Source organism: Python bivittatus, unplaced genomic scaffold (genome assembly GCF_059951505.1).
Source record: "Python bivittatus isolate LINGU-HERP-01145 unplaced genomic scaffold, Pbiv_v1 ctg000410_np1212, whole genome shotgun sequence".
Classification (NCBI taxonomy): Eukaryota; Metazoa; Chordata; class Lepidosauria; order Squamata; family Pythonidae; genus Python; species Python bivittatus.
Genome location: NW_028277067.1, coordinates 2,602,257 through 2,626,849, shown reverse-complemented (window position 1 = coordinate 2,626,849; position 24,593 = coordinate 2,602,257). Strand labels below are relative to the sequence as shown.

General features: G+C 39.4%; 1 protein-coding gene across 2 annotated transcripts in view; it reads right to left on the bottom strand.

Moving 5' to 3' along the window:
• The window catches only part of MAP3K14 (mitogen-activated protein kinase kinase kinase 14), a 45,973-nt gene extending 25,650 nt beyond the window's left edge, over positions 1–20,323 (bottom strand). For both annotated transcript variants that reach the window (XM_007430141.3, XM_025167887.2), the window contains exons 1-3: positions 20,195–20,323; positions 2,300–2,575; positions 1,128–1,197 (exon numbers count right to left, since the gene is read on the bottom strand). In XM_007430141.3, coding sequence (XP_007430203.1) covers positions 1,128–1,197; positions 2,300–2,555 — 326 coding nt within the window. In that variant the 5' untranslated portion in view covers positions 2,556–2,575; positions 20,195–20,323. The remainder of the gene's footprint in view (positions 1–1,127; positions 1,198–2,299; positions 2,576–20,194) is intronic.
• Between the last annotated feature and the right edge of the window lie 4,270 nt (positions 20,324–24,593).

Here is a 24,593-nt window from a genome sequence, read left to right as displayed (position 1 = left end):
TATTTTATCAGACCTTTCCTTGTCAACAATATTTTAATATGAGTGTCAAAAGTGAGCCAAAGTGTTTAGCCTTATCAGAATGAAAGCAATGCTACGCCACGCCAGGCACTAGATTTATTTGCTCACAGCAATGTTGAAGCATTCATTATATGAACCCTACTGGTTAGGCTTCCTGAGTGATTGATATTTTGGGGTGGTGAGGGCAAGAGGCAGAGTTAGACATAAGAGAAAAGAAAATGGCTGTGAATAACAAGAAACAGAACACAATGGGGGTTTTTTTTGGTCCAAGAAACATTTCACTCTCTTGGTATGATTGCTTCATGTCACAATCAAAAACGTATCATTAAAAGTACAATCATAAATATTTTACTCTTTTTTCAAAATACCAAACCCAAGGAGGAATCAAGCAATGACTCCCTTTCACACGTAATATGGATTCCTTCCCCACCTTTCCCTTCTTTTAAAACAGCCATTCTGAACTTTCCACAATCAGAGAACCAATTTGCCTGAATGTTGCTTCCAAAATTTAGACTGGGCTCTCCAGTTATGCTGAATATCTGCAAGACTTTTGGTAGTTATCCCATAGGAACCAATACCTTAAAAGTTCCCTGCAGATTATCCCAGTTCTGCCATGGTAGACAAAGTGTCTTACCAGGAATACATACTTGCCAATATTCTAGTTTTTACCAAAGTCCTGACAATCTTCAAAGAACATTTTTAAAGTTACCATTTTAAATAAATATTTTTGTCATGTAGTGCAGAACACTCTAAATGTATGAAATGTGGTAATTCTAGCACAACTGTATGGATACCATAATCTAGGATAAAAAGTGAAACTAGAGTAGAATACAATGGCCTTTGCAGGGTGAGGGGTGTGAATCAAAGCAAGCAAGATGGCAGTCATAGAAATGTGATTGACCTGCAAAAAGGTACAGCTGCAATCATGCTGCTGTGACCACCATCTTGCCTATTTTGATGCCCCCCTGGCACCCCAGTGTGGACACTGTTGATAGAATACTCCTTCCAACATTAAGATTCATGGGATTCCCCTCCTTTTATGCAAGAGAATTGGGGGTGAGGAGCGGAGGAGGGGCTTGCTGCTTTGTGTTTTACCAAGGAGAACTTACCCATATCGTTTTGTGTCAGCAATAAAAGGCCTCTCTGAATAGGTTGGACTGAACTCCTGGCTTATCTCACCTGAAGAAAGCAAAAAAAAAAAAAAGTCCAAACATGCCATAATGAAGCAAGAAATACCTAAATCACATACCTTTAGAGAACTCAGCTTCACTAAAGTGTGAGGGCAATTACTATTATTGTGTTCAATTTATACCCACTTTTCTCACCAAAATAAAGCAGCTATCAGTATTAGAGACAGAGAGAGAGTTAAAATTTGATAAAATATCAAGAAAACACAAAGGAAGACTACAAGAATCTTGCAGAGGTTGGGGAAGGAGAAGAAGTCAAATACTGCATCAAAAGTAGTCAAGCTGGAATCCAAAGAACAGCACAATTTGTTTCAAATGTCCAATGGAGATTTGAACAATGTCCAAATATACACATGTAATATCACAGTCACGGAGGAAATCTATTTGGTCGCTAGGAGTCAAAAAGGACTTGATGGCACATAGCCAATCAATCAATATCACAGACTGCTTCTGAACTTAAAAGAGTGCTGATCAATTAAGAATGGGAGAACACACTATGTTTTAGGCAAGCCTAAATTACACTAAAAGCTCAATTTATCAGATCTTAGTTTACTAGATTTCAGATGCAACAAGATCTGTTCAGCATTTTAAGTGTGTGTAATGCCATGTTATACATGCATTAAATTCCATTTGACATTAGCTGTAACTAAACAACATTTTATGTGTGTGTATAATGGTGTAACACATGCATAAAATCCCTTTCATCATTTGATGAACATTCAAATGTAGCAGACACTTCTGTCCCCATTAGTCTGTTAAGTCAAGGGTTTATTGTAGTTCTATTCCAAGTATTTACTTTATGTGACTTATGCTTTCAAAGTTAGGGGGCATGTTTCTACTAGAATTAGGATAGACACAGAGAGATGGAAATGCCAGGAGAGATGGAAAAGAAAAGTGAATTAAGAGCAATTAATATTCAGGAAGCACTTCTTTCTTAATAATCATGACATCCGCTTGAATGTTCTTATTAGGGCTGAAAATCTATTAGAAGATTATTAGATCTTTCCAGAACAGAAAATTATACTTCCATATATACATCCCCCCCCCCCATGTCAGCTCTTCCCTCTTTCATTTGTATGTCATTTCCCACTTACATTCTGCCTGGGCAATGATGGAGATTGAGGCTAAGCTCCCTTCTCCGCTGTCTTCCTTGGCAGTTCCTTTAGCAATCACATCATTCAGGATCTTCCACGGTCCATGGAACATCTTTTTATCTGGTTCCTCTACTTTGCAAACGCTGCTTTTCTTTTCAGTCGCTACCTCTTCTGGCCCTTTGCCCATTAGAAGATCCTTTGGAGATCCAGTGGCTGGTTCTGTATCGTCCTGGCAAGCTATTTCCATTACTGCCATCTCTTAAGTTTGATGTGTTACTAAAAGACAAATCCCAGGAAAAGAACCATTAGATGTCCATTTTTAAGCACTTGTTCTAATAGAGCTTACAGGTTACTGATGGCTACTCTTTCTATACTAGACAATGGAGTGTTTTTTCTTGAAGGAAACATATTACCTTGTAGCAGAAAACAAAACACAATTAATCTCAAAGTAGTTACATTACACTCCAGGATAAAAATAATAACTTTTCTATCTACAAATAATGGTATGCCTTTTCTATATAGGCAAGCAAGTAATCACTGCACATTTGTGAGACATAGCATCGCAGGCAAAAAGATCCAGGCTACTTGGAAATCCCAAATCATCTTTTACAAAACATTTTAAAATCCCACCCCCACAAAAAAAGAGTATGATTTCTGGTTAAGAAAAACCTAGAAATGGGAGTTGCTGCAAAATATTGCAATATATCCTTGGCTGAGTTCCAGTGAACCCCAAAATGAGACCTTTTTATGCCTTACATAGAGAAGAAAGCATTCCCTTTATTATTTAAAGCAATTTTATCCCAACTTTCAGCCAAAAAGATCCCAGAGCAACATATGCACAATTAGTGGGGGAGAACTTCCAGTGACTCCAGCCTTCTCCTCTGCTATAAGGCATTAAGAAAAAAAAATTACAGTATTCTAAATGATGTCTACAGCAAACATTTTAGCAAATATCCTGCAGTTATCACAGATGTTTTCTTTTCTTTTTATATATATATTTAAATTTTATAAACTACACTTACAACATTACATTATTTTTAGAATAAAATTTCCTTTAGAGACACAGCCTTCCGTACACCCATGTTTTGCATCCCTATAGAGAATTTATTTATAATGTCTGTCTTTGTAATTCACAATTCTAAAGCTGCCCAATTTCTCAATGATGGACAGCGTACAAATTGAAAACCAAAGAAGTAGGAAAATATCAGACAACAGAAAAGGAAGATGGTCATCCAAGCAGAGCAGACATAAGAACAGCCCAGAGTTACTTTGTGTGAGATGGGCGGCTATATAAATGTGACTAATAAATAAATAAATAAATAAATAAATAAACATCCCACAAAGGGAGTCTATGAACTGCCCTAGCCCAAAGCCTGGGAAAAGAGCTATGTTTTCAAGCCACATTTAAAGAAGAGCAGGCTTGCAACTGCGCTAACCAAGGCATGAGTGACTATGAGAAGAGCTTCCCAATCTGGGAACAGGTGCAATTGGTACACAAGACAAATCTGTGAGAAGGCCTTCCTGGTTACAACTACCACCTACTCTTTGAGCAAGAGCTGAAAGTTCAGGAAGACCGTCAAACTGTGCATCAGTTCCATCTGGATGATTTAGAAGTAGAGATAGAAAGTCCCCAGAACTGGAAGGTTCATACCCACATGAATACCTACTTGGTTTTGCTAGGGTAGGGCTTACGTCTGTACTCCTCTATCCAAAGCCCTACAGCCTCCAGGCATTGACACAAGCCCTTGACTTGGTTGTCCATAGCTCAAGATACACATGATATTCAGCTATATAATCAGCACACTGATTACACCTGACCCACACTGATGGATGACCGCACCCAGAGGGTCCATATAGATGTTAATCAGGAGAGGCAAGAGTATCAAATCCCGAGGCACTCCACAGATCAGGGACTTTGGGCTCAATCTCAGCTCCCTATCAGTACCATGCTCCTCACTCCCAATCCTTAAAGTTGATGATGAAGGATACCATGACCGATGGTATTAAAGGTGGGTGAGAGATCAAGGAGAGCCACCAACCCAGTCTCAGCTACACCTATGCCATCTCTGCTCTATGCCTTGGCCAAACCCTGACTGAAAATGGTCCAGATAATCCATTTCCTCCTCAGCCTCTGAAGCTGCAGCCTGATCATCTTTCCAACAACTTTCCTCAGAAAGAAGAGGCTGCAGATTGGGCAAAAGTTGTCCTACACTGTTGTCCAGTGATACTTTCTTGAAGTGGGCATAGTTTCTTGAGAAGACATGTGGAACCACTATTCTAGGACGAGTTCAGCACCACATGGACCCAATCTTATATTATCTCTCTGGAGGCTTTAACCAAACAGGTGGGGCATGAATCTAACAGTGGCAGGGTTAATAGATCCAAGGAACCTGTCCATTTCCACAGAAACTCTTTCCAGAAAACCGAGCAAAACTGTGCTAAAGTTGCCTCAACTGTACTTGCCCAGTCAGAATACACTCCAAGAGAATCCAAGTGATTGAATATTCTTCACAATGGCCCTGTAGATATTCTTGTGGTCCATCTCTCCTAGCAGAGAACAGATTATCTTAAAAAGGCCCGATGGCTGGCTATTTTTCCCCAAGAAAAGCAGAAAAATATATATACTTTGCTGTTCTATTTATCATATGTAGTCCCTAATATAGGCTCTTACACATACTTGGTCAGATTCACTTTACTACTTTCTCCAATGGTGCTCCAGGCTTCTCTTCTGTTACTTCATTTTCCAGAGCCTCTCAGAAAACTAGAAAGCTCCCTGGGATCACAAGAAAAATGGCTCCATCCTCAGATCATGTCACAACTTCCATGAGACAAAAACCAGGTCTAAAGTGTGACCACCCATGTGTCTCAAACCCTCAGGGACCTGGGTCAGACCCATAGTTGCCATTGTAGCCATGAATTCCTGGGCCACTTTAGATTCTACATCACATGAGGGCAAGCTAAAATCTCCAAGATCTATCAGTCTTGGAGAGCCCACTACAAACCCAGCAGTGGAGTCAAACAACTCAGGCAGAGATGTTGCTGCACAGCACAGAAACCAGCAGACCAACAACAAAGGTGCAGGCAGATTTTTTTTTTAAAAACTGGATTTTCACCCACTGCAATCAGAAAGATTCTGGGCAATTTAAAGTACAGCTATCAAAATGACTATACAGTAAATCAATCACGGTGCAATTAAAGAATCTGAAACGAAAAACAGAACTCCAACCGCATTATAAGGAGTAGAATAGAGTTTTGCTTCTACCCAAGAATTAGGTTCGCAACTTAGAAGTGCTCCTAAAATTGGAATTGGCTGCGAAGTGGCTGCTGTAGTCAGAAATGCTTTGTTCAGCCTTGGCTAGTCTTCCACATTCCCTCTTTCCTAGAGAAAGCAGATTGTGCTGACACAGTGAAACATTACTAGATTTTCTATTTTTCTCCCCACCAAAACGGTAGCATCATTTTTATACTGACTGTACTGGCTTTCAATTTGTTTCTTATTTATGTTTGCAAAAAAAGGAAAAGTATTTCATAAAAATATCTCTCTTGTACTGTTTTAGCTGTTTTATATACCAACAAATCAGTTGTACATACAATATGCATGTGTGTATAACAGTTTGTGTGACATGACTCACATAACCACATGTTTACTTGACAAAAGGAAAAGATTTAAGAAATCAGGCATCTGAATTGGGACATACAATCTAAATTTCTACATGGTCCACTAATTAGAATTCCCAGCAATAAATACTTGCTCAATTATCACTTTTCTGGAGTATTGTGTAATTGGCATCCAGTTTGTTCCCAGGCCCAATTCAAGGCATTCAGGTCCAGAATAACTAAATGAATCTGTCTTTACATTTTTTACAGAAATGTATTAAGTCAAAATAAGGAGAGCAACTTTTCAGTAGTATTATACCCATTACAGAATCCTCTTCCAAAAGAGATTAAAAGTAACTGGGTATGAGACTGATCTAATCAGGCAACACGTATGCATTTTTATACCATTTGACATTCACAGAGACAAGCATCTGAGTTTCAATTTTCTGTTTTTGTGGAATCTTCCTTTCTGAAGTAACTAGGGGAACTTTGTGAGAATTAAAAAGGAACATACAAATGTTGCTTTAGTATAAGAACCCAGTCTCTTTTTTACTTACACATATTATAAAAGAATGAATTAGGATGGCATGGGTTTCAGATGCAACTACAGGTGTTCCACAATTTAAGAACAAGTTCCATTCTCAAGGTCTGTCCTTAAGTCAAATTTGTGTATAAGCCAGAACAGTATTATTGTATAAAACCATATATGCAGTATTGTGTAATGAACTCAAACCATTGTGTAATGAACTCGAACCATTGTGTATTTAACTCGAATCATTGTGTACTTAACTCAAATTTTGCTACAATAGGCTCCGTTCTTAACTATGGGTCATCCGTAAACTGGGCATTCTTAACCCAGGGACTGCCTGTACAGCTAAACGGGTCTGCCTTGGTGTTCAGGCTCCAGTATCTTTACATGGCAAGGGATCCTCTTCTTGTTCTGCAAGGCTCTTAGAGGCCAGAAGCCAAGGAAGGAACTTTGTCTGCCTCTCCTTTGATCAAGGCATCATGAAACTTTCTGGAAGCCAGAAGAGCTTCAGGGAAATCTTAGACTTTAAACCCTGCTGGGGTGAGGCATGCAAGGTAAAATTTCCTGCCTACCTAGGCGAGGTAGATGAGAAATTGTTTCCTGTACTTGAAGGAAGCCCAAGAGATCTCCAGAGATGTAGGCTAGCCGGGAAGGGTGTGGTTGCATCTGAAACTCATTTAAGGGATTTGCAGGCCTGGCATACATGCTTCCTTCCCCTTCTGCTTTCCTCCATGAGACCACACATACACACAGTCTTCCCATCTGTTTTTAGGCTGTTTTGTCCTAAAGCTGTTTTGTTTTTTAAATGGATGTTACATACTTATGCAAATCTCAAGCCTTTTCCAAGCACTCCCATATTTCAGGTGGCCTCCTTCTGTCAATACAGCTGCCCGTACAAAGGAAAGGGCTTGATATTAGAAGATACGATAACCACAGCCTCAATTGTTCATTATTGTGCTGAGAATGACAGCCAGTGATCACACATTCCATTTGCAGTGAAGGAGGTTGCTCTAGGAAAGCCTGTGTCTTCTTCCATTTCAGAAGAAAATATTGCTGAATTGGATTCTGATCATAAGGATGATCTAAGCATATGAGGAGAACCAGTCTGGTGTAGTCTGGCAGACATCTCTTACAAAACTGCATCCTGCGTCAGATAGGAAGCACTGAGAGACACTGATGATTCCCCATCTTTTACCAGCTAGTGCCACTTGTCCCTCTTTCTTTGTGAAACACTTTCACTCCTGGAAGTGGCTGTAAAGTTATTCAACAGAAATAGCTGTCTGAAATCCCAAATCCACAGATTTTTATTGTACAAAAAGAGCATTAGCCATTTTGGTCATGAGAAGAAAAAAATCCAGAATCTATAGAGACAACACTTTTATAAGTCCAACTGGTGAGTTACAATTTAGTTGCATGCTTCTGAGCTTCCAAGACCCATTCATCAAGCAAGATGCTTAGAAGTCAGAATATGTTTGGGTGATGGGGAGAGAGAGAGAGAACTGTGGCTGCTCTTGATGCCATGCCAGTACCAGATTTCACAGTTTGAAAGAGTAAAGGGGAACCTTCAGACATGCAAATTGGGTTTGATTGGGTACAAAGTGATGTTACATTGTACAAGGGGGTCTACCAAACGTTTTGGAAAGAAGAAACAAGCACATGTTTGTAAGTCACCATTTTTAAAATACTTAGAAAGGCAGCAGCCCCCTCACTCATTATTACAAGCTGGGAAGCCCTGTACAACCAAGATTCAGTCTAGGAGCTTACGATTGCCATCCTCCTCCATGGAATTGAACAGGTCCTTTTTGACTAAGATCCTGCCTTGTCTTTTCTACCCAGCAACTTGTTATATTTTCACAGATCTCCTTCTCATCACACTTTTCTTAAAGTTACATTTCTTATTTAAAAAAACATACACTCAAAGTGAAAAACACGGCAGCAGATAAAGCAAACTCAACACTGGGACAGCCCACTTAAGACACAGAGCACAGCAGATCTTTGCCAAAAAATCCCATCTCTACCCTGGGACAAAAAGCTACCAAAGGAAAAATAAAATGGGTCTCACTAGGAAGGGGACCTAAGTGCCTTCCTATCTTTGCCACCACACTTGGTGAACTTCTTATTCCAAGGGCATTACTCTTATCCTTTCTTGCTTTTGCTTAAGGAGGTTAGCCTTCAACTTTGCACCTAGTTGCACTCTTGGCTGAAGCTTGGTTCTGCCTGTTTCAGCTGCCAACCCTTTTCTTGTAAAGAACACCCACGTCCTGGATCCCACACAAACAATGCTCTCAGTAGGTAAACTAACTGCTTCCTTCTTCCCCTGCTTCAACTGCAGATATTCACTGGCTGCTCAGCAAGCCTTTTCTAACATTTCAGAAGCCACAATTTTCAGGCACATCTTGCAGACACATTCCCTTCTTAAAAAGCAGGAGAGATGGTGCATCTCAAAAGCAAAGCCAATTTGTGATACTGCCCCATGATCTCAAGGGAGTTGTTTCAATTAGGCGACATACCAACGCTCATCTTCCTGAAGCAAAACCGAAAGGAGAAAATAATGTTTAACTGAATAGGTTTATGGAAGAACCACAAATAGCAGGCTGCTTTGATTCCCACAGACCCAAATTTCTTACCTGCAGGCTCCAGGCCTTCCTGATTTTCTTGGTTTGATTAGCCGATTGAGACAGACAAGCTACAAAATGAATCACCAGCCACTACCAACACCAGTTTTAATTCCAAGAATGTCTGTTATGTGGGTTTATTAACATGAATCACAATTCAAAGTAATATAACTCTCTTTCAACAAAGAATTCTAGAATATTTGAGCCACAACTTCGTAACTAAAAAACTTCAGAGGCTCTTCTTGCACTTTAAAAGGGTATGTTATGACATAAATTCCTATAAAACAAATCTTTCTGTCCACGGGCTTCAAAGATTATCTGGCAGTCCTTGTTAGCTTTACAGGCATTCTCCAAGGGGAATTGTGAATGCTGCCAGCGCAAAACAGTTGGGCATTGCTTTTGAAAGCAAGCATGAAAATCCCTGCTTCCAATCTCTCCTAGCCATCCAAAATTAAGAGACATCCTTAGGCTAGCGTTTTCTGACCCTTAACTTTTTTTTTTTTGGTATGACAATAAAGCAACCCTGAAAAGTATATCAATATTCTTAAGGATGACTGAGAAAGTACAGTGGTACCTTGGTTCACGAACACTTCTGTTCACGAACACTTCGGTTCACGAACAGCTCCGGTCGCAAAATTTTGCCTCCGTTTGCGAACGGCAGATTGGGTGACGAACAGGATCCACAGCCATTTTCCCTCCCATGACATGTGGTCGCAGCTTCCTGTAGGGAGGGGGACTCTCCCTCCAAGCAATAACCGCCTCCCACCCGCCTTCCTGTCCTCCACGCCAGAAGTCACGTCGAGCAAGGTTAGCGTTCTCTCTCTTCGTACTGTATTTTGTTTCATATTTTTGCGGTTTAAAAAAAACAACATATGGTTCAGAACGGATTAACTGTAATTACATTGAACCTTATGGGAAAATTTGATTCGGGACGCGACCAAAAATCGGGTCGGGACCAAATTTGGAGGGGTCAGAACGGATTAACCGTATTTACATTGAACCTTATGGGAAAATTTGATTCAGGTCGTGACCAATTCGGGTCGCGACCAGAGTCGTGGAATGAATTAAGTTCGTGAACCAAGGTACCACTGTACATGAAGCATTGGAACATTCTGAAGTTCTATATATACACTAATTCTACCTTGCAATAGTTTGAGAGAAACATAAGCTGGAGTGCTCTAATGGATGACACTCTCCATCATGCATTTCTAATTAGCCAAAATTGAAGACAGAATGCTTGCCTATATCAGGAATAAGCAGCCTTGCAGGATCCATTCTGTTTCTGACTATAATTCAAAGGTCCGCCATAAAGCTGTTTAGATCAGTCTAAATCTGGTCCATGACAGTGTCACATACTATACATTGCATCATACTATATGCATCCTTCTCTAAAGTACTGACTTTAATGCAACTATCCTAAGATTAGCTTTAAAAACACAACTTCTCCAATATGCATTTTTATGCAGTTTTCCAAAGGGTTTTTTTTTTTGTACTAAATTTTTGAGGTGAAAAAAATAAACACTATCAGGTTCCCTGTATTAATGCCTTTTTTTACCTCAAAGAAAACTATACTGGCAGATCATCCCATTATCATCTTAAAAATAATAAATGGAAGGTGCCTTTCACATCTTAAATGCTGATCCAAAATAATTGGGAATCAGGGTATGTATACATAGAATTAAGGAATAAAATGTCTTTCAGCAATGTCAAAAATAACAGGAAATTGTTTGCAATATTACGCTCCTATTCCTTTCATATGAAAATACAATCATGATTTACCTTCTAAGCCTCCATCCATGCTTAAATTTTGGGGATTCTACTTAAAGTTGCTAATGTTAAAAATGTGTGCCAATCTAGTACAACGATTAAAAAGTGTGTTCTTGCAATATCCCAAAGTTGTTATGTTCTGGGAAGAAGTAATTACGTATATTAATTTGACTCTGAGACATTTCATATTTTCAGGCATCCATATTGTTTTGAACTACATACTTATTTATATGGAAACTTATGGCTGGACAATGCCAATGGATTCTTTATGCCATTCTTACTGCTAAGAGACTAATCCTTCAACACTAAAAAGATAAATTTATGAACCCAACTATTCAATGTTACTTGTGACTTTTGAACAAACTGCTTACAAACATGGAAAATGTATGGACAATTACAATGAAATAAGGTCATCCGTTAGTGAAATTGTTCTGTAAAATTTCATATATTGTACATATATGAAAAGCTCATATGTATAAATGTTGCACTGCTTTTTTCCCCTTCTTCTTCCTTCATGCTTAATTTTTTCTCTTTGTCCTGTGGGGGGAAAAAACCCTATACAGTGGTACCTCGGGTCACGAACGCTTCTGTTCACGACCAATTCGGGTCACGAACAGCACCGTTCGCAAAATTTTGCTTCCATTCGTGAACGCCGGATCGGGTGACGAACAGGATCTGCGGCCATTTTCCCTCCCGTGACACGTGGTCGTGGCTTCATGTAGGGAGGGGGACTCTCCCTCCAAGCAATAACCGCCTCCTCACCCGCCTTCCTGTCCTCCACGCCAGAAGTTGCGTCGAGCAAGGTTAGCGTTCTCTCTCTTCGTACTGTACTTTGTGTCATATTTTTGTGGTTTTAAAAAAAAAATACATATGGTTCAGAACAGATTAACCGTAATTACATTAAACCTTATGGGAAAATTTGATTCGGGTCACAACCAAAATCGGTTGGCGACCAAATTCGTAGGGGTCAGAACAGATTAACCGTATTTACATTGAACCTTATGGGAAAATTTGATTCGGGTCGCGACCAATTCGGGTCGCAACCAGAGTCGCGGAACGAATTAAATTCGTGAACCGAGGTACCACTGTAGTAGGATTACCATATATGGGCTGCCCATATCTAGACAATCAGTAGATGGCAGCAATGTGGGGAGGGGGTTATGCCTCTTGCTGCTGGCTAGTGGCCATCTGTATATTTGTAGCCCAGTTATGATAGCAAATACCATATTGTATTTTCACATAAAAGAAAGCATTAGTGTAATATTGCAAACAAGTTCCTGTTATTTTTGACATTGTTCAAAGACATTCTATTCCTTAATTCTAAGTATATGAGCCCTGATTCCCAACTATTTTGCATCAGACTTAAGTGATCTACAGTATCGCAAAAATCAAAAGGCTGAGGTTCTGTCTACCTATCCTTATATAGAAAACTGTGTTAGCAAAGCAAATTTTTAAAAAAGCTGGCAGAAGCTTTTAAGGACAAACTCTGCCCAATAAATTTATAATCTAGTTAACACAAAAGCTAAACGCTTCAGAAAGCAATTCAAGCCAAGTGAAAAAATCTTCCTTTTGCATTCAGTTTTGAAGTAAAAGCATTAAAGAAAGTGTGCTAAAAAAGAACTGTTAAAGAAATACTGAAGCTGTTACTAGGATCCTTTGATCATACTAATGAGAAAGTACATTATGCACCATGAATAATATCGGGGAGGCCCAGAGCATTCAAGAAACCATTGCAGAGAAGGCCAGCACAGCTTAAGATGTGCCCAAAGAATTTAATCCTCAGCTAAATGTAGTCCTATGACTCCACAGCTGCAAATATGCTGTAAAGATCCTCTTGGAACTTGGCAAGTCACAGAACCAGACAGGATGAATAATCAGAGACGATTAGATATATGAACTTTAAAATGCTGTATGCACAGCCTTGCAGCAAAGGCTACGGGCCAGTTCTCAACAGAGTTTAGTGCTTCCTCTGCGCCCACGCTTTCATATACTGCCTTCTGCAACTCCTGCTGCTACTTAAATTTAACCTGAAAGAAAAAAATGTGAGCAACTAATGACTCATCCTAAACCAAAAGTGTATAATGCCCCACTGCTAAGTCAAGGACTGGGAATGACTGTTGAATCTTATAAATGGGGAAAACAACATTTTAATTTCTATCAACAAACTTAAAATCTCCAGGTCCCACAAACTGGCCAAGTTTTATTGCAGATTTATTCCAAACACTGCTACAGAAGTACAATACTGGAAATGCTTTCTATACAAAATTGTCTTTTAAAGAAAGTCTGGAAACTTCAGTTGGTGCAATATTCATTCAGCAGAACACTTGTGACACTAAGTGGTTTTAACATATCATATTCTTTTGCTCTCACACTGGATACCTTTTCATTTTTAGGTTATATTTAAATATGCTAATACAGATATGCCAAAAGCCAGGAATTCCCAGGACAGAGATGTCAGTTACATAAACAGACAACAAATTTTGCTGAAACATGCTGGGGAGAAAAAACAATGCCATGGGTAAAAGAGGGAATCTGCAAACCTCACATGAATAGAGGCAATCAAATTTGTATGTCTGAGCCCTAGTATGCAATAAAGATTCTTCTCTAGCTGTGCCAAGTGTCTGAGAGCCTCTAGCGAAGTTGAAGACAAACCAAGAGTTTGTGAAGGAGCCTCACATGAACCTTGAGAACTTTGAATGGCATGAGACCATTTACTTGATGAACCACTACATTTTTAAGAACTTGCCTAAGCTTTATAATGAGCCCCAAAGGCTATTCTTTCTAGCCCACCAGTCAATGATCAGATTAGAACCCATTAAATACAATGGGTTGATCCCATGTTGATGGAATCCAAATTCCCAAACTTTATTTCATCAAGCATTATGTTGCTGGCTACTCTGTTTTAGGATCTCAACAATTCCAATCAAGCACAATTTTCTCAATCTTTTCATTCCTCTCAATCTACCCTTTCTTCAAATATTTGTTTTGCAATTCAATACATACAATATTTATTTTGCAAATACTTCTTTTGTAATACTATTCAGCATCTATTCTTTCCTGACCCTATTTCTTCTTCTTCCTTTACTATACATACTTCTTTAACCCAATCCTGCCACATTCAATTAAATTTTATGTTTCTTCTGACATACATAATATTGTTATATGTTGCTGTGGCGACTGAGACAGCCTATAAACCTCCTCCTCCTCCTCCTCCTCCTCCTCCTCCTCCTCCTCCTCCTCCTCCCAGGTCCTTGGGAAGGACTCAATAGGTGGATAAAAATGTCAAATCCAGTCTAAATATCTGGCTGACTGTGTGACCAACAATAATGTATTAAATCTGTATGCCTCCCAACTCTCAATGACTCTGGGCAGCTAAATAAATAAATATTTAAATAACTAAACAAAAAAATAAAACCTCATTGCTATATAACAAAGAACACACACACACACACACAGCTAGCTATTTTTGCTTCATTCCATGCAACAGACCACATATCACCCACAAACATTGTACCAGCATTTGTATGTCTTAATATTTCTCCATTCATCTAGTAAATATTCTGTCAAAATATATAATTCATCCACTTGCTCCTTCTGCTATGTATGTATAACATGCAATTGTTCACTGCATTTTTCCTATCAAATATGACTAAATTGGTCTTTAATATATCAGTTCTCAGATATATGTTTCTCACTGCATCATAAAGTAGGACCACAAATGTAATGTAGTATGTAATCTGGATCATGTGGACTTGTTTCTCTAATGTTAAGTTATACAAGCAAACCATCAGCTATAGAGTAAAGGTTGTTCTCAACTTATGACCACAATAAATACCGGAAAATTTGTTGATAAGCAGTGTGGTCGTTAAGCAAGGCATCATGTGACCGCACCAGATTTTACATTTTTGTGGCAGTCATTAAGTGAATCATGCAGTTGTTAAGTGAATCACGCGGTTGTGAAGTGAATCATGTGGTTCCCCATTGATTTTGCCTACCAGAAACCAGCTGGGAAAGTCACAAATGGGAATTATGTAACTCTGGGACACTGCAACCATCATAAATTCACGCTGGTTGCCAAGTGCCCGAATTCTGATCACATGACCACAGGGACACTGCAACAGTCATAAGTGCAAGGATCAGTCGTAAGTCACTTTTTTCGGTGCTGTTATAACTTCGAATGATTGATAAATGAACTGTCGTAAGTTTTAAACTAACAACATCTGACAAAAAATTGTGTCAACTGCTTATCTGTTATCAGTAGGATCTCTAAAAACTGCACCGTCTCCCCACTTTTAAAAACAAAACAAAACCAAGAAAGTTGTGTTTTAGAGTAGAAGGTATCTAGTTAACAAACAATTCATACTTCACCTCTAATTTGGCAAAAGTGGAAATCTAATACTATATGAAGATTATGGATGCTTTAGGACAGTATATTCAACACTTCTATTAGTAGACATACTTTTCCCCCCAAAATTAAGAGGAAGGTAATCATTCTAATACCCCACATCTATTGATCTTCTTTAGACAATAAAACAATGTACTGCCTTCATTTAAATCCTCCTCATGTATTTCTGTTACCAGTGCAGCTTTTGATCCATGAATGAGTCAAGTAAAGGAGGCATGGATAGCTTTCTTGGAGGTCAGATTATGTTTCTGAATCAACTGGAAGATCCAATCATATTCAAAAAGAGCTGCACTAGATTACTTGTTCTCAGGATGTCACACATAACCTTTGGCTTGTTCTTCAAACATACCAGTTTCACTCACAATATGCAGCCTGAAAATTAGTAAAAAATATCAATTTACAGTATAGGGTTAGGCTCGACCCAAGAGTTTATACAAATCTTTCCATTCTGATTCTGCCATATTGCCTACAGATATGCACATCACAATTACCCATAATTTCTGTTTCAAGAAACCTATCTCTTAGTGTTCTCCCTTTAGCTGGAGGGAGTCCAACTTCCCTACCCAAATTAGGCAGATGCAAGTATTAGTCCAGGGCTCAACATTCAGCATCTTGACTGCCTTTGATATTATTTAATAAACAAAGTATTCCCTTGGCTGAGGACTATATGAGCAATGCCTGATGGAAACAAACTGAAGACATCCTAGAGATTAAAATGTAGTAGTAAATCATACACTCTGTCAAAAGGGAGCCTCTCTTTTGCTGCAGACTCTGCAACAGATACAGGTATAAAAGGCGCAATACAGGAGTACCTGAATAATTACTTCAGCCAAACATCATACAAGATAATACTGCACCAACTATAAGAAAAAAATTAATGTAAGCTTGTCTTTACTTGCTTTAGTATAACTCTGAAGCTTCATAAAACCAGAAGACATTTCTATTGTTAAAAAATAATTAATTAATATTACAGAATGAGATACATCTGCTACAGCATACAGGAAAGGCAGATTTTTTTTATTAAACAGAGGAAAAGCTCAATTACCGCAAAGGCAGAGGAGAATGCAACAGATGTCACTTCTAGTCATAACGTGATCTAATCCAACAAAGTTTTAAATATTTTGAACCTTTCACAGCAGCTCATAGTCGTGTGCTGGATTCTAAATCAAACTGAGGAGTGGGAAATCCCTCTGTTTTATTTAATGTACATAAAAGAATATAGAATATAAAAAGAAAAAACCTGAACCCCCAGGCAAAACCATACTAATAGCAGCCAGAAAGTTGCCAGAAGCTCCACAGACACCCTAACCCTGGCCTGGGCACAGAGCCAGGTCTTAAGAGATTTGTGGAATATTTGAAGGGAGGGAGCTGTACGTATCTTGGGAGGCGAAGGATGCTGTCCAGAGGCCAGACACCATGTCAGAGAAGGCACACCTCCTTGGTCCTGCAAGAGGACAATATTTAGTAGAAGGAACACAGAGCATACCCACTTTGCCCAGTTATACCAGATGGGCAGAAACTACTGGAGACAGGTAACAACTGGCATCCTGAATTCTACCTGGAAACCAACTGGCAACCAATGCTGCTCACAAAGCAGTGATGACATATGGACATTAACATGAAACACTCATTTCTGTCTGCACCTCTGCATTTATAAGTACTTGTTTACAAGAAGTTGAACTTAAGAATCTAATACTGAAATCCAATATAAGAGGAAGAAGACACTGTACTGCCTACAAAAGATGAGGCTGCACTTCTTTCTACAATAAAAAGATTCAGACTTGTTTGGCTCTAACTTCTGTTTTAACTAGATGCATTCTCCTCCTTTTACACAACCCCTTATTTTGTCCTCTAATCATCTGAGCTGATAGCTTCTATGGTGTTTCCCCCCGCTTTCCTATCTCATACACCTGCTTCATTTTTTTTCTTTACCTAGTGGGATCAGAGTGAGTGGTCTTGGAAATCGGGAAAGAGAACCAAGGTGTGCAAGCAATTAAAGTTTCTGTCCCTGACCACCGAACTTTGCTCTGGCCCTTTGTGGTTTCTGAGTGTTTACCACACATTTTCCATAACAGCATAACTTTCAACAGTTATTTGGTTTGATAAAATGCTGTAAACAAATACAGATTACTGTACCTAGCGAGAACTTCTTTATATGCTTTCAAACTTTTCTTCACAGTTAGCAAAAGAAAATATTTGGATTTCTTTTAAAACAAAAGAGTTATAGAAAAAGTGAAGGAAGAAAGGCAGGAGAGACATTACAGCGGACTCCACTTAAGTCAACTCAGCAATGAGCCACTCTTAGTTTTGTGGGATATATTTACAGATTAAACTTGCATGAGTGAGTAGAAGACTGTATGATTAACTGGGTTAGAAAATGTATTTCCTTCACCAATTATAAGTTAAACAAATGAACGCATTTTTCCACAGAGAGGATATTTTATTTTTGGATGGCAGGAAAGAAATCTTTCAAACAATGTTATCTCTGGGAGAGGAATAATATTCTGACTGAGGAAAAAAGAGAAAGCAGGACAAGACATTTACATAATAGTTCAACATTCAGGATTAATGTTTGTGTAAGGAAGGCTAGACAAGGGAAGAGCTTTAACTGTTAATGGGATAAAAGAGAAAATACATTTCTGTTGTCAGAGTCCGCTAACTGCTGGAGGCTATAATCAATAACTTGTAATCAACTTTGTAATCAATAATAGCCAATTTTTTGTCATCAGGACTCCTTCGATTCCCATAAATTCTAAGGCTGCAAACATCAGTTGGCTTTGGATGATAGCAAAGAACTAAGAGTTTTCTTTATCTCTTTTGCAGAATGTGATTCTCTAGTAATCTGTGTTAGTAAATTGTTTATTTACTCAAAACTCCTAAGTCAAATTATATTCAGGGAAACTTTCAGATATATGTACACAGAATGATAGTCATAACCACTGAACTCACACTGCAGCTGCATTTACATATTGTGCTAAGTTTTATTTATTGTTTACTGAATGAGCCCCAGCTGGTTGAATTTCAACACACTCAGACCAAATCAAATGAACTCTTTTGTAGTTTAGCATGCTATGTGAACTAGGTCTGAATGTCCATGTGATGTCAATCAAAATGCCATTCTTCTGTTCCAGTTCTGAAGCTGGGAAGGAGACCAAGATTCTGTCATGGCTACCTTCTGCAGGACAGCCAAACTCAGCTTTCCTCTTTAAATGTGAGGCTACAAGAGTGAGGACAGGAATTATTCTCCTTCATACATAAAGGTCTCTGCAACTGGGGATTATCCTCACCCATTTTCACCATTTGCAAGGGAAACCAAGACCTTTTTTTTTTTTTTTTTTGCAAAATAATAAGTACTTGTCACCATTAGCAGAAATGTGGAAGTCTGACCTAGGAAATCCATTTACCTTCTCTCCAATTCACTCCTAAAGAAACTGAAGACATTTTCTGTTTGGGAGGCTTTTCTATATTTCAGATTTTTTAAAACTAATAATGTACTTTCAAGAGGTTTATTTAATGGTTTTTCCTTTTGTGGGGGATGATTCAGCTAGAACACTTGTAAATGAAACTAGAGTCTGAGGTGTAAATGTCTTTATAAATACTAAATCTCTGGGCCTGGGGATCGCTACATTTATTATCTGAAAGCTTATCAGAAATGTGCTACTATTGGATAAAGGCAGATCATGGAGGAAGAAAAAAAAAGACTTAACTGCTATGTTAGGATCCAAATACAAATTCAACATGTGTGAAAGGAGCCTGGGAATATATTGTAAGTGCAGCAAATAAATATTGTGCCTCTGAAGTTTCAAGAGAGGGATAGTCTATTATTGAATAAGTGTGTGTGTGCACACATGTATGCACACATATGTTCAGGAAAAATTAGCCTAATATAGGATGGGGCAGTGAAGACACATAACATTATTAATCTCCAATTATTCAGTTTTACAGGTTTTGTTGCCACAGCTTGTTCTTTTAGTTTTCTAGATGACACAATACAGAGACTACTTTTATAGCACATTTACAGCTTTAGCTTTATGAGCAATGTCCTTATAGTTTTTAGGTATAGTCCCTTTTATGTTATAGCTGTTAATTTCATAGCCTGATTTTACTTTATGCTAATCAAATATATTCCCCACCCCCAGGTATTATATTCTTTTAATGCATACAGGTTAGGCTGAAAGATTGCAATCGGTTCAAAATCCTTCTTGATCCGAGACTGGGGCTGGGAGAAAATCTGAATCTAAATTTCAACACTTTAGCCAGTCCATCATCTGTAGGAGATAACACACAACAACGTGTTTGTAACGGACCTCTGCTGGTTCTGCCAAAATGAGACAAAGTGCTTTCAGAGAGACATCTTTCTAGCTGCTAGCACGACCGCTGAAAAGCCACTGCGCACGTATAAAACGAATTCTTTGCAGTATAAAACGGTGGGAGAAGCAGTGGGAAAACAAAAGTGTTACGAATGAGAGAGGACTTTTAGATCTGCCATACAGCATAATATCAGGAACGGTTTTTTGTTTCGCGGGGAGGGACCTGTTAAAGAAGATCAGATACAACCCAGTACGGAAAACGTGCGGGGGTGGAGGGCAGGCTACGGCATCTGGTTGCAGAGGGACCGCAATAGACCAAGCAAGCAGCAAAACCTCTCGAGAGAAGCAGAAAGCAGGCTGATTCTCAGACGCTGTTAACTTCCCTTCGTATTGTAACTCCTCCTCCCGGGGCGCTCAGCCGGAGGAGGCGAATTAATAACGCAAGAAGCGCGGGATTTCGGGCCGAAGTTAAACGGGACGGTGGAAAAGAAACTCTAAGGACAGCTAAGCGAGTAGAAGGCAAACCCAGAGACTGAAAAAATAAGAATTGTCTGGGGAAGCCGTGTCGCTCCCCTCTCTCCAGACAAGAGCCATTTCTGACAGCAGAGCCAGGGATCCGCCATAACGGCAAGCCCTTTAAAAGGCGAGCGGGGGCGTAGAGCAGAAACCCACCTGTCGGGGGAAGGAGAAAGAGAACAATGCGGACACTTCCAGCCTCCTCCGCAGCTCAGCAGAGACTGTGAAGAAAGTGAACTGAGTGGGGAGGAGGACAAGCGGTTACGCCCCCGTCGCGCCGTCGCGCAATCACATCCTCTCATTTGCATGAAACCCCGCCTCCTACCCCTGCTTCCGCGCGCTTCAGAAATGGGGGGTGGGGGAAGCTGGAGGAGAAACAGCAGAAGAAACCAACCCCCAAATCTTCTCGAGGAAGCCGGTCAACCATCCTCTTCGAAGAGCAGTGACGTCACTCACATAGAACCTCCTCCATGGTCCGTGCCCGCCCCCTCAAGTGCTTCCAATCCCGCCTCTTTTCTGACTGGTTTCTGGAACCGCTCGTGATTTCTTTTAAATTACTGGGGCTATAGAGAGATACGAGCCTGTCTCCTGAATGTCTGATTTGGACATTTTGGCCTTCTTCCTCCCTAGGCGGAAATGAAAACTGACCGTACAGATTTAGTAGAGAATATGAAGATGCCACGACGTGTGTATACCTACAATGTTCAGAATCATGCAGGCAGTGGTTTCCTCACACGCCCTGAAAGTGAAAGTTGGAAGAAGCAAAATAGAGTATTGACGCTTTTGAAATTTAATGTTAGAGAAAACTCCTGAAAATACCATGGATAACTAGGCAAACAAACAAATGGCTCATAGAAAAAAATCAATTCAGAATTCTCACTCCAGGCACAAATGACCAGGCCCAAATTATCATATTTTGGACACTTAGGCAGAGGCTTTGCTCCCTGAGAAGTCCATAATGCTGGGAACAATGGAAAGACAAGAAACAAAGTCAATTACAGTAATGATGGGTGTATTGTTAGACGATCTGAAGGGCCAAGTTGGGGACAGATCATCCAGGAAGTCTACCTATGGGGCTGCTAAGAGTCAACACTGATCTGACGGCAAATAATCAAGAGCTTTGCCTAGCTGTGTTCTGTCAGCAAATATCTATGCTCCTATCACAAAGTATCAGATAAAAGAAATCACTCTTCTGCACATCAGCAACTGGTGTGAGAAGCATCAGCCAATCAGCTGCAGCAGGAATGGGCGATTCTGGCTGCAAGACTCAGTCCTTCATCTCTCAGTTGCTTCCTGTGCCCCAATCTGTCATAAACTCTGCTGATTTTTTTAAAGTACTGTAATGAAGAGAGTTAAATCACAAGGATTTTGTTCTTTTTTGCTCACCAAAAAGACTTTGCCTGCCAGTGAGTTACATGCACTAGTTGATTATATCAATTTATGTTGGCTGTCTTGCACTTTTTTCCCCCACCCCCCATAGGTTAAAGTTAAGGTTAGGATTAGGGCTAGGGTTATTGATTGATAGTTGATAGTTACCTCTGAGAATTTATGTACCCACACTTTAATCACAACAAGGATATTGCACCAATCAATTACATTCACAGCAAGCCAAAACTTTTCAGACATGAATCTTTAACACTACAGGTGGGCAAAAAAGGAACAAGAGCTGGCATTTTTATTTAGGATTTCTCTCCTTGTCCTTTCCTTTCCTTTATTCAGAGCGTACTAAATGTCAGGCGCCGTAGGCCAATCACAATATGTTTTATTAATTTTATTGATATGTTTTACTGTACTGAGGAATGTTCAAAGGTCATGCATCAAACGAGTACAGAAGTGTTTAGAAAAAATTGGCAACCAATTTGAACATTTAATGTAATTTATATAATAAACTGTCTAAGAGGTCTAATTTTTGGTACACGCTGTATATGCAATACGTGACAACATCTGAATTTTTGACACTCTATTTGGGAGGCAGTGGGGGGATTTGTCCCTTCATTCCATTGTTTCATTATTTCAGCCTTGCATTAAACCAGTTCTCAAACACTTCAGGGCCCCTTTACATTTGTAAAAATGATTGAGGACCCCAAGGAGCTTTAGTTTATGTGGGTTATATCTATCAATCTTTACTGTATTAGAAATTGAAAGTAAGAAATTTTAAATATTTATTCATTTGACTTTGCAGACCTCCTGAAAGGGTCTCAGAGAGCCCCAAGGGTCCCCAGACCATGCTTCGAGAACCCATGAAGGAAACCATTAAGGGCTTGTAGAGTTAAAGCACTTACAGTACAGCTGGCTGAACTGCCTAGCACTACTGCACAGTTCTGACATGACATCAGCACAGTGCTGGTGTATCTCGCACTTGGAGGAGACAACTACAGAATGAAGGCAGACAAGACTGAAAAAAAGACCAGAGTGGGAAGTATGTCCACATCACTCAGAAGTGGCCAGTAAGCATCATCTGAGTTCCCTAAAGGATGTGGAGAAGCATAATAGATTTACCACTTATGACTGTGGTAAGATGCTGTTAGCTTGAGAGGGAAAACACTACTTAAAAATCAGGACAGCTAGAGACAACTTAAGCCTATTTCAGTCAAGAATTACCAACGAGATAAAGATCATAGCTGAATAACCATACTACATACAAGCCTTGGCAACTTCAGCAGGAAAAAGATGCTGCTAGGGCTTGCATGTAGTCTGGTCATTTAATAATTAGTTCATAGGCTGATGAAGAATCAGATTGTAAAGTAAACACACCGCTGCAAGGTTTCCCATTATCTGCAGAGAGGTGTGCCTCCTCCCCTGTTCCAGAGAAGTCATTAAGAAGAAAAGGAGTACAGTACGTTTCTGCCCTAAGATATTTCAGGGAATAAATTAGTTCTGTGTGAGTAATGATTCAGTTGCTGAGATTCCTGTAACCCTGTTGCTTTCTGCTCAGTAAATCTTACTAACAAACGCTCTATAAGAATCTTGCTTGGAAGAGTTACTTTCAGTTTGAGACAGCTACCAGAAGCTTAACAAGTTAGGGACAAGTGGGGAAAGGCCAGTCAAGCCAGAAAAACACTTGAACAATTCTTCAAACCAGTCAAGGACATTGAGACCCAGAATTGATCTTAGAGCAGTACAAAGCATATTTATGGAGTCCTCCTTGATGGACATCTGCACATGCTGGCTGCTTTTGTCAGCTTTGCATCACAAACTCCACCCATTTCATGCATATATGCAACATCATGATGCACATACAAAAGGGATGCGGCTTATGTTGTGATGCCACATCACTTCTTTTGACATTCTGCCCACCCGCACTCCCCATAAGCCGCCACAATCTGTTCTGCTTGCAATCTCCCCCAGCCTCTCCAACCAACACATTTCAGACCCAACCAGCTTCTCAATAGTTCTCTTATTTTAATTGTTATAATAATACATTAAGAGAGCCCAATCTCTGAGGAGTTCACACCATACCGCCTCAGTTATCAAGCATCAGAACAAAGAAAAAAGGAGAGCCCCTGCTCTCGGTAACGGGGGAAAAATGAAACTGAACCTAGGTGCAGCCTTTCTAAAGGATGTGTATATCTGTGTGTGTACACACACACACACATTCATTGCAGTCTAGCTACAGCCTCCTCTAACCTGCATTTTAAGATAGTGCACAACATGAGGTTGTATAGCTTGTAACTCAGACTGTTACATGAACCCAGACAATTGAGCTAATTTAGTAAACTGTGGTTCAACTAACTATGGGTTAATGTATGATAGAAAAATGTTAATGAAGTCCTAAAGATATCATCTCCTGAGTTGAACTTAATTCTTGGTGGCTCAGTTTTCTTGGCAACAATACAAAAGTGGTTTGCTGTTGCCTTCTTTCAGCATGTTTTTTCAACTTCCCAAGCCAGGAATGAGAAAGGAGGAATCCCATTCAAGTACTAAGTGATCTTGACCCGGCTTCAGTTGTTGAGATGCCCCAATGTCAGCTGGAGGCTGCCATCTAGCTGGAGCGTCGGCAGCACTGATTAAAATTAGTTTCTTCTGCCTACCAGAGATTGAAAAATATTGGTGATGGTTTGTTATTGTCCTGGGCAAGAAGTTGTTTTCTTTCAACAATTCTAATTAATTGTTGCTTTGGGAACACTGTTGATCAACAATGTAAATAAAGAAAAGAATCTCTAGAATAATATACATCAGTAACTGCAACAAGATTATTGTATGCACAAAGATGGGAGAGTAATGAAATACCTGCAATAGAAGATTGGATTATAAAATTGACAGAACTTGCGGAAACAGCAAAGCTGACCAGTTTGGTCAGGAAAAAACAATAAAGACTTTTTTTTTAAAGACAGAAAGCCTTCTATGGACATTTTGTTGAAAGAAGAAAAGATTGAATTGATGATTTATGGATTTGGGGATTAAAAAGGGTCAGAGAGGAAGGGGAAAGAATGAGATGGCAATTACTTGACAGAAAGAAGGGCAGAAGTAATAATGTTATGTTTTCTTTATTTTTTCACTTATTTTTATTCATTTTCTATTTTCTATATTTTTCTTTCTTAATCTTTTAATTTTG